The sequence below is a fragment of the Macaca thibetana genome, chromosome 20, assembly GCF_024542745.1.
Source record: "Macaca thibetana thibetana isolate TM-01 chromosome 20, ASM2454274v1, whole genome shotgun sequence".
Taxonomy (NCBI): Eukaryota; Metazoa; Chordata; class Mammalia; order Primates; family Cercopithecidae; genus Macaca; species Macaca thibetana.
This window is the reverse complement of record NC_065597.1, coordinates 73,541,694-73,553,837: the sequence shown is the minus strand read 5'-3', so window position 1 is coordinate 73,553,837 and position 12,144 is coordinate 73,541,694. Positions and strand designations below refer to the sequence as shown.

The following is a 12,144-nucleotide window of genomic DNA, read 5'->3' as shown; positions in this document are numbered from 1 at the left end:
CAAGGCATCCCTGCTGACCTTTCCCACCATGCTGGTCCCCGCCTTGCCCTCGCTGGCCCCTGCCTTGCGCTTGCTGATCCCTGCCTTGCCCTCACTGGCCGCCTGTTCTAGTTTTTTTTTTTTAGATGGAATCTCTTTCCGTCAGCCAGGCTCCAGTGCAATGGTGCAATTTCAGCTCACTGCAAGCTCCGCCTCTCGGGTTCACACCATTCTTCTGTCTCAGCCTCTCGAGTAGCTGGGACTACAGGCACCTGCCACCACGCCAGGCTAATTTTTTTTTTTTTGTATTTTAGTAGAGACAGGGTTTCACTGTGTTAGCCAAGATGGTCTCGATATCCTGACTTTGTGATCCGCCTGCCTTGGCCTCCCAAAGTGCTGGGATTACAGGAGTGAGCCACCACTCCTGGCCCCATTTAATCCATCTTTAATCCACCTCAGCATCCCACTGGTCTCCGCCCCTTGGGCATGGACTCTGACCCTCCCTTCCCTTTCTCCAGGCCTACAGCTTCTTTCCTGAAGGTCCTTTCTGTTCCTATGATCCCTCCCCTGGGTGACTACAACCCCCATCAACTCATTCCCAGGCCCACAGGATCCACCATCCATCCCCTCCTGCCAGTCCCCAGTATTCCTGTAGCACAGTATCCTCTGTTGTTCTGCTTAAAAGCCATGCACAGCTCCCTACTTCCCACTGTACAATTTCCAAGCTCCTAGGAATAACACTCAGATTTCCCTTCCCAGCTGACCCCGTCCTACCTTACCAGCTTGATTACCTCCCATTTCCTCCAAGGAACTGGACCATACTTCGGCCACCTCGGCACAAAGTGCCCACCTGCTAGTCCTCTCAGCCTATACATATTCACTCCCTCCACCTGGCGACTTTCTTTGTCTCTTATGTCAGACTCTAGCTCAATCCTCAAAGCCCAGTGCAAACCCTCCCTCCTCCAAAAGCCTTGCTCTCACTACTGATCACATTGTCTTAAATCTTTGTTAGCAAGGCATATCCTCCTGAAGTGAGGCCTGTGTTTCTACATCACATTTCTTTTTCTTTTTCTTGTCTTTTTTTTTTTTTCCAGAGTCTCACTCTGTCGCCCAGGTTGGAATGCAACAGCACAATCTCAGCTCACTGCAACCTCCTCCTCCTGGGTTCAAGGGATTCTCCTGCCTCAGCCTCCCAAGTAGCTGGGATTATAGGCATGTGCCACCATGCCTGGCTAATTTTTGTATTTTTAGTAGAGACAGGGTTTCATCATGTTGGCCAGGCTGGTCTCAAACTCCTGGCCTCAAGTGATCTGCCTGCTCAGCCTCCCAAAGTGCTGGGATTACAGGCGTGAGCCACCGCACCTGGCCTCTTTCACCAATTTAACAACTACTTATGGAGGCCCAGAGCTGGCTGCTGGGGACAGCAGTGACCAAGACAAGCTGCTTCCTGTGCCCAGAAACCTTACACTCCAGAGGGTGAAACAGATGGCAAACACAGCAACTAAGAAACATAATGATCAAAGATTACAAGGCCTGCTGGAAGCCAAGAGAGGGTTCTGTGATGCAGGCACCCAGAGCTCCCCATTTTCAACAGAAACCAGAGACTTGGATTTTTACGTAAACTCTCCTAATTTTAAAGGTTGCCAGCGCAAGCCCGTTTCCTCTGCTCACTCAAGGCTCCCCTCCCCGCCTGGCCTCCCACTTTCTCCGGCGCGCCTGCCTCCTTCTCTTCCTGGGGGCCCCATCCACACTCCTCCCCCTGCAGAATGCCCTACTTGCACCCAGCTCCTCCTGCTGCCTGTGCCCGGGGGATACCTGAGCAGCAGCTGGCAGGAGGGACTCCACTGGACTGGAAGTCCACTGCCCAGGACCCTGGGGCCAGTGCAGAGCAGCTGCTGAGGCGCCCAGCTCAGACCCTGGGCCAGCCATCCTGAAGGAGGCCTTGTAGGGGGTGGACACCTGGAGTCCCCAGGGCTGCAGCTGTAGAAGCCAAATACCTCTGCCCAGGCCCAGTGCACACACACTGGGGGTTGGTCTGGAAGAGCTGGGGGGCCGGAGGAGTGAGACAAGGAAGGGAGGTCTGGCGGGTTCTGAGAGGGCTTCCCGATTTGCCCCCCAGCTCTGCCAGGTCCCTGGGGATTAAGTATACAGGGATCTCTGCCATGGGATGGTTTATGTTCTCTGGAGCTGGAGTTCCCAGGAGCAAATCCTAGCTCTGCCCTTCCTAGCCTGCTGACCTTGGACAGCCCTCCTTGCCTTTCTGAGCCTCAGTTTCCCCATATGGACACTTGGGGCAGCACCCACCTTGCAGGATAACTTTGAAGAGGTCATGTGCCTGGCACACAACAGCGCTCGGTGTAGCGGTGTTCCACGGCCTCTGCCAGGTCCTCTCGAGGAATCACTCCGCTGGGCACTGTCCCTCCATCTGTGTTTTCTCAGGCATCTGACCCGAGAGGCAGTTGATTGTTTGGGCTCTGGGCACTGCCAGCTGGGGGGAAGCAGGCCTCTGAAAGGCCCAAGGTCCTGGTGACAGCTGCCACGTTTCCAGGGACAGCCGGGTCATCTCTCCAGCTCCCAGAGAAGCACCAAGAAGCCCCCACATGCCAAGGACACCACCCCTCTGCACCACTGTGCCCCAGCTGTGACCACTGCAGTCCCATCTTCTCTGTGAGAGGGGCCGACAGAGCTCCAGTCAGCCCAGGTTGGGGAGATGGGTCTGCCCCGGACCAGCTTAGGGTTTGGAGAATCAGCCCTGGCTACCTGAAGGTCTGAACCTGGAGGGGAAGGGCAAGGGGCCAGCCACGCAGCCTGGACAGGGGCCTCCGCCTTCCACCTTTCAGACCCTGAGGGTAGAGTCCCATGGGAGGGGACCCTCAGGGGGCCAGGGGCTGGCTGCGACAGCGACTTCCTCTTTCCCGCGGATCCCCAGGCGTGCGCAGCAGGCAGAAGCTGCGGGGGAGATCGCCACGCCCCCTGTGTCCTCCCAGTGACCAGCTGTCACCTGAGTCCAGGGTGCCTGCCCCAGTAGCCAGGCGTGTTTGCCAAGCGAGGGCTGGAGCTTCCCGGACCCGCCTGCCCTGGAGGGGATGGAGCAGTGAAGGGCAGCGGGCCAAGCACCAGGCATCTGGAGCTAAGGGAACAGAAGCCCGAAGTGCCCGTCCATGTGGGCCCTCTGCCCCAGCACCTACATCTCAGGACACCCCCTCCTCCCAGGTCTGGCAGTCCAGTTTGGGGGTCACCGAGCTGGGGTGGTGTGCAGCCAGCACAAGGGATTCAGGATCCCGGGGTGACCCCTGGCCCAGGCCTGCCACCTCACAGCTGGCTCCAGACCCCAAGGCAGCCCCGGGCATGGGTCGCGGTCGGGGGGCGGGGCGGGGCCCGGGCCTCCAGACCCGCCCCGAGAGGGGGTGTATTTGCATGTCCCCGCCCTGCGCACGGCATTGGCGGCGGCGGCGGCAGGAGGCCGGGCTTGAGTGGCTGTGCGCCCGTGGAGCGGCGGGGGCGGGGCGCAAGCCGGGCGCCCGGGATGATGCCGCTGCTGCCGCCGCTGCCGGGGGAAGGGTTCGGGTCCGGGTCGGGCCCGGCGGGCACAGGGAGCGGGACGGCCCGGGGCACGGTGGCTGCAGCGGGAGCACACTGAGCGCCCGCCCGCCATGTCCAGGAAGAAGACCTCCAAGAGCAAGGGGGCCAGCACCCCCGCTGCCTCCACGCTGCCCTCCGCCAACGGGCCCCGACCGGCGCGCTCCGGGACTGCGCGTCCCGGCCCCGACGCGCCGCCCAACGGGCCCTTGCAGCCCGGCCGGCCCTCGCTTGGCGGCGGTGGCGACTTCTACGACGTCGCTTTCAAGGTGAGCCAGACACCTGCCTCCCAGGCCAGCGCAGCAGGTGGCACCCGGTCTGAGCCAAGGGTTGGGGGTCAGAGAGGGGGTGCAGGGCCCGCGGCCCCAGGGCGCGGAGCCGACGCGGGAGGCACCCCGTGGGGCTTGCACGGTGCATCGTGCACACACACAGCTGTCCATCCGAGGTCTGGGGAATTCAACAGCTGGCGGGGCCTGTCACCCACCCCCAGCCGGCATGGCGGCACAAGGGGTCCCGCGACCATCAGTGCCCCGCCCGGGGTCTCACCATTTCCCATATGCTGCCCTCTCTCTACCCAGGGGCTGTGGGCCTTTTTTTTTTTTTTTTTTTTTTTTCCGTTTGGGGGAAGAGGTTTGCCAGATGGATGGGGAACCCTGGAACCCCAGACCAAGGCAGAGGCTGTGTGGACTTGGCAGGGCGCTGGGAGGACCATCTTTAGGTTTGGTAGCACAGGTTTCGGGGAGAAGGCCTGACTGCCCCCCACCTGCACCCCCCCTCCCATCCTCAGACTTGGCCCAGGTCCCTCCTCAGGTCGAGATCTGACCCTAATGGGGCAAATTCCCCTTGAGCCTTGCTGGGGTCATGTCCCTACTGGGATGTGGAGAAGCCCCCGGCAGAGGCCTCCCCAAGTCTCTTAGGAGGTCCCTAGCTGCCACACCATCTGCTCCCCTCCCAGAGGAAGCCTGCTGTCCACTGTTGGGGGGTACGGACGTTAGGGAGGGTCCAGGATGGAGGTAGCTGCCCTCGTTCCCTACTGAGATGGCCACTGTGCAGAAGGACAGAGCGGCCTGAGCCTTTCAGAGGTAGAGGCTGGGTGTCCAGCCCATCGGGGTCCCTGGCTCCGCTGAGCCTGCAACCCCTCTGACCAGGTCAGCTCAGGGCAGACGGGACTCTCCCTGACCCTCCTGCTTGTCCTAGGTCATGCTGGTGGGGGACTCGGGCGTGGGAAAGACCTGTCTGCTAGTGCGATTCAAGGACGGTGCTTTCCTGGCGGGGACGTTCATCTCCACCGTAGGCATTGACTTCCGGGTGAGTGGAGGCCCCGGCCCGGCCCCACATCACCCCACATCCTGCCGGTACCCCTGAGCAGCAAGTTCTCTGTGATCCCTGTGGCACTGACAGGCTCAAGCAGCCTGGACCCCAGGTGGAATGCCTTAGCCACCAAGCTGCCCGCCTCGACCTCCCAACACCTGGGCTGGTGGCTGCACCCGACAAGCAGAGTTAGTTGCCCTGTGCCAGGGGATGGCATTACCCAGGGACCATATCCTGTGCCTTGGGGGAGGTGGACGCTGCTGCCCACAGTGTGGTAGGTCAGAGGAAGTGAAGGGGCATGTCCGCTTGGGGCCAGCAGTGCTGCCTCAGTACAGAGGCCTTGCCGGGCCCTAGGATCACGTGCTCCCTGCAGAGCCTGAGTGAGGGTGTTTCCAGGGTTTGCCTAGGGGAGAGGACCCTGCCCTTGGGTGAGGCCACCCCCTCCACCACCAGCCCAAATTCCTCGTGCTGAGGTGCTGTCGTATTTTCAGCAAATCTTAAGTTTGCGTTTTTCTCACCCTTTAATTACAGCCAGTTAGAGGGAGGATGGAGGGAGGGCTGTCCCAGGGACAGGAAGAAGGGCTCCCTGTCTGGGGAGCTGTTCTCTACCCTGTCTGGGGGTTCCAGTTCCCCTCAGGTCCTCTGGGATGGACAGAGGACTGAAGTGCCCGAGGGGGGCAGGCCAGTCCTGTCTGGTCCCCACTTCCCACCTCCCTCTTGGCTCTCGGGTGGGAGGTAAGAGGTGAGGCCATTTGGTTCGCACTCTTGTTCAGGGTGCTAGGGAAGGCGGTGTCCTCCCCAGCCCAGCAGATGGCCCTGCCTGGTTCCCGGGAGACCCAGAAGCACTCTGACAGCAGGAGCTCAGGCTGAGGGAGGTGGCACGCGTTCCAGCTGGCCCGGACCTCAGGCTGCGACTGAAGCCCCCCGCCCCCACCCCAGCAGATGGACTGGGGCCAGACCACTCCCTGCCTACGTCTAGTCCTTAACTGGGAGGGCCCAGCCTGGGACGCTGCCAGGCAGTTCTGGGATCTGTGGTTACTGCCTTGGGTCCGACAGGCCCAGGCCCAGCCCTGATAATCCCAGCAAGAAGAGGCTTGTAATTTTTTATTCTTTTGAGACAGGGTCTCACTCTGTCGCCCACGCTGGAGTGCAGCGGTGATCATGGTGGACTGCAGCCTCCAACTTCTGGGTTCAAGCCATCCTGAGTCTTTCGAATTAGCAAAAAGAGCTACTGGGGAGGCTGAGGCATTGCAGCTCGTTAGTTACGGCAGCAGCCATGTGACTGGCACCCATTTGCACATGGGGAAACCGAGGCAGTGTCAGTAAGAGGCCTGGTGGGGTCCTGAGTTCAAATAAGTCAGCACAAGAGCTGCGGGGAGAGGCCCGCACTTGCGGGTGTGGGTGAGGCCAAATTGGTTTAAGGGAACCCTGCAGGGGCTGGGCTGGACCTGGGAGCTGGGAGGTCTTAGGGGACGGGAAGCTGGGCGGGAAGGAGAGCCGTGGGACTCTGAGGGGGTGGTAGTGAGGCTAGTGGGGATAGAAGCTGGGCCCGGCCCTTGCCAGAGCTGCCTGGTTCTGTCTGTTTCAGAACAAAGTTCTGGACGTGGATGGTGTGAAGGTGAAGCTGCAGGTAAGGTGACTGGCAGAGGGCAAGGTGGGGGACAGGTGATGCCAGGGAGGGGCTGGACAGCCTGACCAGTGCCTGTTCGCTGCAGATGTGGGACACAGCTGGTCAGGAGCGGTTCCGCAGTGTTACCCATGCCTACTACCGTGATGCTCATGGTGAGCCCCTGGGTACCCGGGCTGGTTGGGGGGGCAGGGGCGGGTCTGAGCACCTGAGGGTGCAGGTGATGGTGGATGTCCTCACTGCCCTGTCCCCAGCTCTGCTGCTGCTCTACGATGTGACCAACAAGGCCTCCTTTGACAACATCCAGGTCAGTGGCCTTCCCGGTGGGGTGAAAGGGCCCTGATACGGCCTGACCCACCCCAACCTCCTTCTGGTAGATGACATCAGGGTTCCAAAGGACCCCACTGAGAGTAGGGGGAGGGAAATGACAGCCTTCTGGGCTGGAGGTGGCCCAAGTAGACCTGAGTGCCATTCCAGCTCCCTCAACAGGACCCTTTGCATAAGGGACCTGTAAGGTGGGCTTCCCTAAGTGATACACGGGGGGTTATCACTTCTAAAGACAGGTATCCTGGCCAGGCATGGTGGCTTACCCGAGGTCAGGCGTTTGAGACCAGCCTGGCCAACATGGTGAAACCCCATCTCTACTAAAAATACAAAAATTAGCCGGGTGTGGTGACACACACCTGTAATCCCAGCTCCTCAGGAGGCTGAGGTTGCAGTGAGTCAAGACTGTGCCACGGCACTCCAGCCTGGACGACAGAGCAAAACTGTCTCAAAAAAATAAAATGGGCCGGGCATGGTGGCTCACACTGTAATCCCACCACCTTGGGAGGCCGAGGTGGGCAGATCATGAGGTCAGGAGTTGGAGACTGGCCTGGCCAACATGGTGAAACCCCTTGTCTACCAAAGATACAAAAAATTAGTTGGGTGTGGTGGTGCATACCTGTAATCCCAGCTACTTGGGAGGCTGAACCCTCCCAAGGTTCTCTGAACCCGAGGAGAATAGCTTGAACCCAGGAGATGGAGATTGCTTCATTGCACTCCAGCCTGGGCAACAGGGGAAGACTGTCTCAAAAAAAAAAAAAAAAAAAGATGAAATAAAGACAGGTGCCCTGTACAGTGTGACCTGGAGGACCAAAGTTCTGGGGCATGGGGCAAGCCATGGAGGGAGCCCCAGCCTCGTCTGCTGCCTCCCACAGGCCTGGCTGGCCGAGATCCATGAGTATGCCCAGCACGACGTGGCGCTCATGCTGCTGGGGAACAAGGTGGGAGGCCCGGTTGTCCTCACCTGGGTCACAGGGCAGGGCAGGTGAGGGGGCAGGGGCCAACCACGGGCCAGCTGTCACCAAGACCCTGTGCCTGGGCCAGGTGGACTCTGCCCATGAGCGTGTGGTGAAGAGGGAGGACGGGGAGAAGCTGGCCAAGGTGAGTCAAGGCAGGGGGGTGGTGAGGGGTTGCCCCTGGAGGCCACGAGCCTGGGCTGTCCCCGCCAGGCCACCACCTGGCTGGCAGCAGCTGTTTACAGGAGTATGGGCTGCCCTTCATGGAAACCAGCGCCAAGACGGGCCTCAACGTGGACTTGGCCTTCACAGCCATAGCAAAGTAAGTCCTGCCAGTCACCAGGGCTCCCCCAGCACAGGGCCTAAACCCTCTTATTGGAGTCCAGGTCATCGTGTCCCCTTGTCACCCCCACTCCGCAGGGAGTTGAAGCAGCGCTCCATGAAGACTCCCAGCGAGCCACGCTTCCGGCTGCACGATTACGTTAAGAGGGAGGGTCGCGGGGCCTCCTGCTGCCGCCCTTGAACCTGGCTGAGCTCAGTCCTCTGGAGGAAGCCGCCCAACCCCCAGAAGACTGGACAGTCTCCAGGCCCTTCTGACTTTGTTGCCCAGTGGCCAATACCAGTGTCTGTTTCCAGGAGCCCCAGGTCAAGCCTTGCTCCTTCCTCCTCCCAGCAGCAGTCCCAACAAGCAGGCTTCTGACAGCCCGTGGCCCGCACACTGGCCACCGTGGAAAAGCAGCCTTCTGCACAGGAGGGGGCGCGGCATGTGGACAGACTTTGCCACGGTGCTCTGCTGCCCCCTCCTGGGCACACCCAGGTGAGGGAGGGCTGGGGCTGGCACCACGCACAGTGCCTAACCCTAGAAAAGCCATGTCTTCACCCGCACACTGCTCAGGCAGGTCAGGGAGGTCGCCTGCCCACGCCTGGGACAGAGGGCTTCACTGCTAATCACATCGTGCATCTGTGTGTCCTGGGAGCTACCTGCTCCCAGTCCACCCTCTAGGAGGCTCTGGCTCAAACAGCAATAGGGTTTTCCTCAGTGACCTTGGAGGATGCCTGTGGCCTTGTGATAAAACGTGGGAAATCACAGAAACGCCAGAAAACAACAAATGCCAGCCCAGCCTGGCCACAGCTGAGGTCTGTGATTTCCCAGCACGCTCCACCTTGCACTCAACTTGGCCTGTTGATCGCAAGCCTTTGTTTTCAGTCCTAGTGAATAAAGTTGTGTTTTCTGAAGCGTCTGTCTCATGTGTTGAAAAAAATCCACTTCTAGAGCAGATGCTAGAGCTTGAGAGACTCAGCAGGGCCCAGAACCCTCAGCAGGTGTGTGGTTATCACTCCCCCATGGCTGAGGCCTCCCTAGAGAGGAACATGGGAACCCTAGGTGGTGTCAACTTCCCTCCACAGATCTCAAAGGCTTTTTTGGACTCACCCTGGGGCAAAGGCATGAAAAACAGTATTTGGCTGGGTGTGGTGGCTCACACCTGCAATCCCAGCACTTTGGAAGGCTGAGGCGGGTGGATGACCTGAGGTCAGGGGTTTGAGACCAACCTAACACGGAGAAACCCCGTCTCTACTGAAAATACAAAATTAGTTAGGCATGGTGGTAGGCGCCTGTCATCCCAGTTACTTAGGCGGCTCAGGCAGGAAAATCGCTTGAGGCGGTGGTTGTGCCATCGCACTTCAGCCTGGGAAACAAGAGTGAAACTGTCTTAAAAAAAAATTTACGGGCAGAAATGGCGAAGGCAATCCCAAGAGATGGAAAGTCACTGGTAACGAGTTTCCGTTCCGTTTTCATGTCTGTACACTTTCCCAAGATTGCCTGTGGATAAGCCAGACCTCCGGGGTGCCAGAAGAATAGGAAAATAAAGACACTTGAGAGAAAACCGAATCAACTCACTACCTTTGCTTTATTGCTAAGCACTTCAATCGCCACAACGCCCACCTTACCGCTCGGCCCTCCGGATTGAGGTTTACTTAGGTTCAAAATTTGCAGCCGGCTGGCGACGAAACCTGAAAGTCAGACAGCGCCAAAACGTAGACATAAGTCCCCACTCCCTCGTTTCGGGCAACACTTGTTTCCATTCTCAGCCCGTCTCCGTCAAGAGTGAGCACCCCCAAGCCTCAGTCTTGCAAAATAATCAGACTGCACGTGCAGTTTTCATACGAGGTGTCAGAAGTCAAAGCAATTCATCACAGGCTTGGAGAATAGGGGAACCCAGACCCGGCCCAGTCTTACCTGCAGGTAGCTGAGGGTCTGAGATTCAGGAAGAAACGTTTAAACACTAAGGGACAAAGTGGAGCCTAGGCCAAGGCTGGACGCCCGGGGACCAGGCCGGCCTGCAGCTTTCAGGCCGCCCTCAAAGCCACGCTCGTGGCCCAGTTCTTCCCTGGATCTTAGCACATGGCGTACGCATTAACACAACCCTCCAGCTTCGCACTCGACCGCAAAAGAAAGGAGGCGCGCGAGGCTCAAGCTTTTATAGAAACTTTCCCACCTCCGTCATTGGGCTATCCTGGCGGAAGTGCCCGCCTTCCCCTGACTCTGGTACGCCCCGCTCCCTACCGCGTTGTTTCCACCAATCGTACCGTGGCATTTCTTTTGGCAGCGGTCTCTCGGACCCAGAACCGAAGCTCCTCCCTTATGCAGAGTCCGTAAAGCCTAACAGTGAGTGACGGATGAGCAAAGCCAATCAGACATCAATCTGCAACATAGAGTGATTCTGAAGCCGCCAATCCCGCCCCGCGACGACGAGGCCGCCGGAAGTCGTAGTTTCGGAAATGCAGCGCGTGAGGCAGCCGACAGGGCCCCGAGAGGTGGGGAACTACAAGTCCCGGCGGGCGCAGCGGCCGAGCGCTTCCGGCTCGCGCGTCCCGTCCCTTTCCCGGCCGGCGGCCGAGGGGGCATCATGAAGCGGGCTGGCAGTGCTGCCGCTCCCGGGCGGCCGCGGGCGGGTGAGTGTCCCCGCGGCGCGCCCGACCCGGAGCTCGCGCCTCGGGTCCGCGCAGTGGGGCGGGATCGGGCGCGTCGAGGTCGAGGCGAGGCGAGGCGAGGGGTCGGGCGGGGGGGGGGGGCGGGGCTGAGACGGTCGGGGTCGGGGTCCGGGTCCGGGTCGGGGTCGGAGTCCGCGTCGCTGTCCGTCCGCCTGTCAGTTGTCCGTCCCTCGCTCCGTCGTGTTCTCGCGCGTTCTTTACTCATTCCTTTTTCCTGCATTCCCCGAGCCGCCCGGGTGCCAGGCACTGTTCTGGCCGCCGGGAGACTGCGGAGAACACGGTCCCAGTTCTCCTGTGATCGGCATCTGCTGCAGGGTTCCCCAACCTCCGCACCATCGACCACGCGGTCCGGGTCGCTCTTTGCTGCGGGGGGCTGCCCTGTACATTGTAGGATGTGGAGCAGCCTGCCTGGCTCCTGGCCGCTAGATACCAGTAAACACCCGCTCTTCCTCAATTGCGATAACAAATGTCTCCTGCGGGACAACTCCCCCTTATTCCCGGTCTAGACAGACAGGGTGGTGGGATGGACAAGAGATAGTCAAAATCGTGGGGAGCGGCGGTATGTGCTGTGAAAGAAAGAAAGAGGGTGCTGAAAAAGTGAGTACTGGTCGGGGGTGGGGGCGGCGCTACCGTTAGCCAAAGGCCTGATGGAGAAGCAGCCAGTCCCGGGACGTGCAGGAGGAGCGTTCCAAGAAGAGGGAGTCCGATGTACAAAGGCCTGGGGTGAGAAGGGGCCTGACGCACCCCAGCAAGCCCTGGCAAGTGGAGAGGCGAAGTCGATGAGGCCGGACCAGGTTCACAGAGTGCATGGCGGGGGTGGGGGCGGGGTTATTGTGCTTTCAAATGACTTGGGGTTGAGGAAGCGCTGGAGAGGCGGGTCCGATCTAGGTCCGGTAAAGAGCTTTCTAGCAGTTTGTGGACCACAGACTTCGGAGCTCACTGGGGAAGCAGGAGAGAGGGAGGCTAGGCCATCGTCTCCTAATCCCCACTGGGGTCCAGCTGTCAAGATATGGTTGTCTTGAGCCAGGCCAGAGTGGTCAGCTGGGGCTGAGTCTGGAGTCCAGGAGAGGGGCCTGCTGGATCCCACCCTGCTCTTGGGGGTGGAGGGCTGCTTGCTTGCTCAGGAATTTCACGCCGCCCAGCCTGTCTGCCCACCTTTCTCACCACCCCTCTGACCCCTTCCTGGGCACACACAGGCCCCCTAGCCCTTGCCAAGTGAGGAGCCTCCCTTTTCCTCATTCCTTCTCTTTGGGCTTCTCCCTTCCTAGACCCCTTTCCTGTGCCTCTCTATTGGGAATATCCTGACTTCACTGCTCTGGGCATTCATAGTTCTCTGTGGAAGCCCCGGGCCCCGTGTCCTGATGGGGAGCAGTG

The 12,144-nt window shown here is 59.8% G+C and overlaps 2 protein-coding genes, 1 long non-coding RNA gene and 1 other non-coding gene across 5 annotated transcripts in view; 2 read left to right on the top strand and 2 right to left on the bottom strand.

Moving 5' to 3' along the window:
* TRAF7 (TNF receptor associated factor 7) overlaps positions 1-12,144 on the top strand; it is a 66,360-nt gene that overhangs the window by 33,202 nt on the left and 21,014 nt on the right. The window contains exon 2 of the mRNA XM_050774296.1: positions 10,668-10,731. The gene's annotated coding sequence lies outside the window, so the exon portion shown is untranslated. The remainder of the gene's footprint in view (positions 1-10,667; positions 10,732-12,144) is intronic.
* RAB26 (RAB26, member RAS oncogene family) lies at positions 3,443-9,010 on the top strand. Of its 2 annotated transcripts, XM_050774503.1 has the most exons (9): positions 3,443-3,827; positions 4,756-4,866; positions 6,458-6,499; positions 6,585-6,651; positions 6,751-6,803; positions 7,696-7,761; positions 7,865-7,921; positions 8,022-8,098; positions 8,197-9,010. In XM_050774503.1, exons 1-9 carry the CDS (start codon positions 3,633-3,635, stop codon positions 8,297-8,299), a joined length of 771 nt encoding a protein of 256 aa, XP_050630460.1. In that variant the 5' UTR covers positions 3,443-3,632; the 3' UTR covers positions 8,300-9,010. The 2 variants fall into 2 exon arrangements, with proteins under 2 accessions (XP_050630460.1, XP_050630459.1); XM_050774502.1 differs by having other exon boundaries at positions 7,865-8,098.
* On the bottom strand, positions 9,668-10,320 carry LOC126944798 (uncharacterized). The gene is made up of 2 exons (XR_007722178.1): positions 10,016-10,320; positions 9,668-9,789 (listed from the first exon to the last, which is right to left on the bottom strand). It is a non-coding gene; the product is annotated as an uncharacterized LOC126944798 (long non-coding RNA).
* LOC126945127 (small nucleolar RNA SNORD60) lies at positions 9,896-9,978 on the bottom strand. The gene has a single exon (XR_007722305.1). It is a non-coding gene; the product is annotated as a small nucleolar RNA SNORD60 (small nucleolar RNA).

Excerpts from the sequence above, each read along its gene's own strand:
- RAB26 (XM_050774502.1), top strand. The coding sequence starts at position 3,633 with ATGTCCAGGAAGAAGACCTCCAAGAGCAAGGGGGCCAGCACCCCCGCT. Across the intron at positions 3,828-4,755 it reads TCTACGACGTCGCTTTCAAG|GTCATGCTGGTGGGGGACTC; the intron begins GTGAGCCAGACA and ends TGCTTGTCCTAG. Across the intron at positions 8,099-8,196 it reads GCCTTCACAGCCATAGCAAA|GGAGTTGAAGCAGCGCTCCA; the intron begins GTAAGTCCTGCC and ends CCCACTCCGCAG.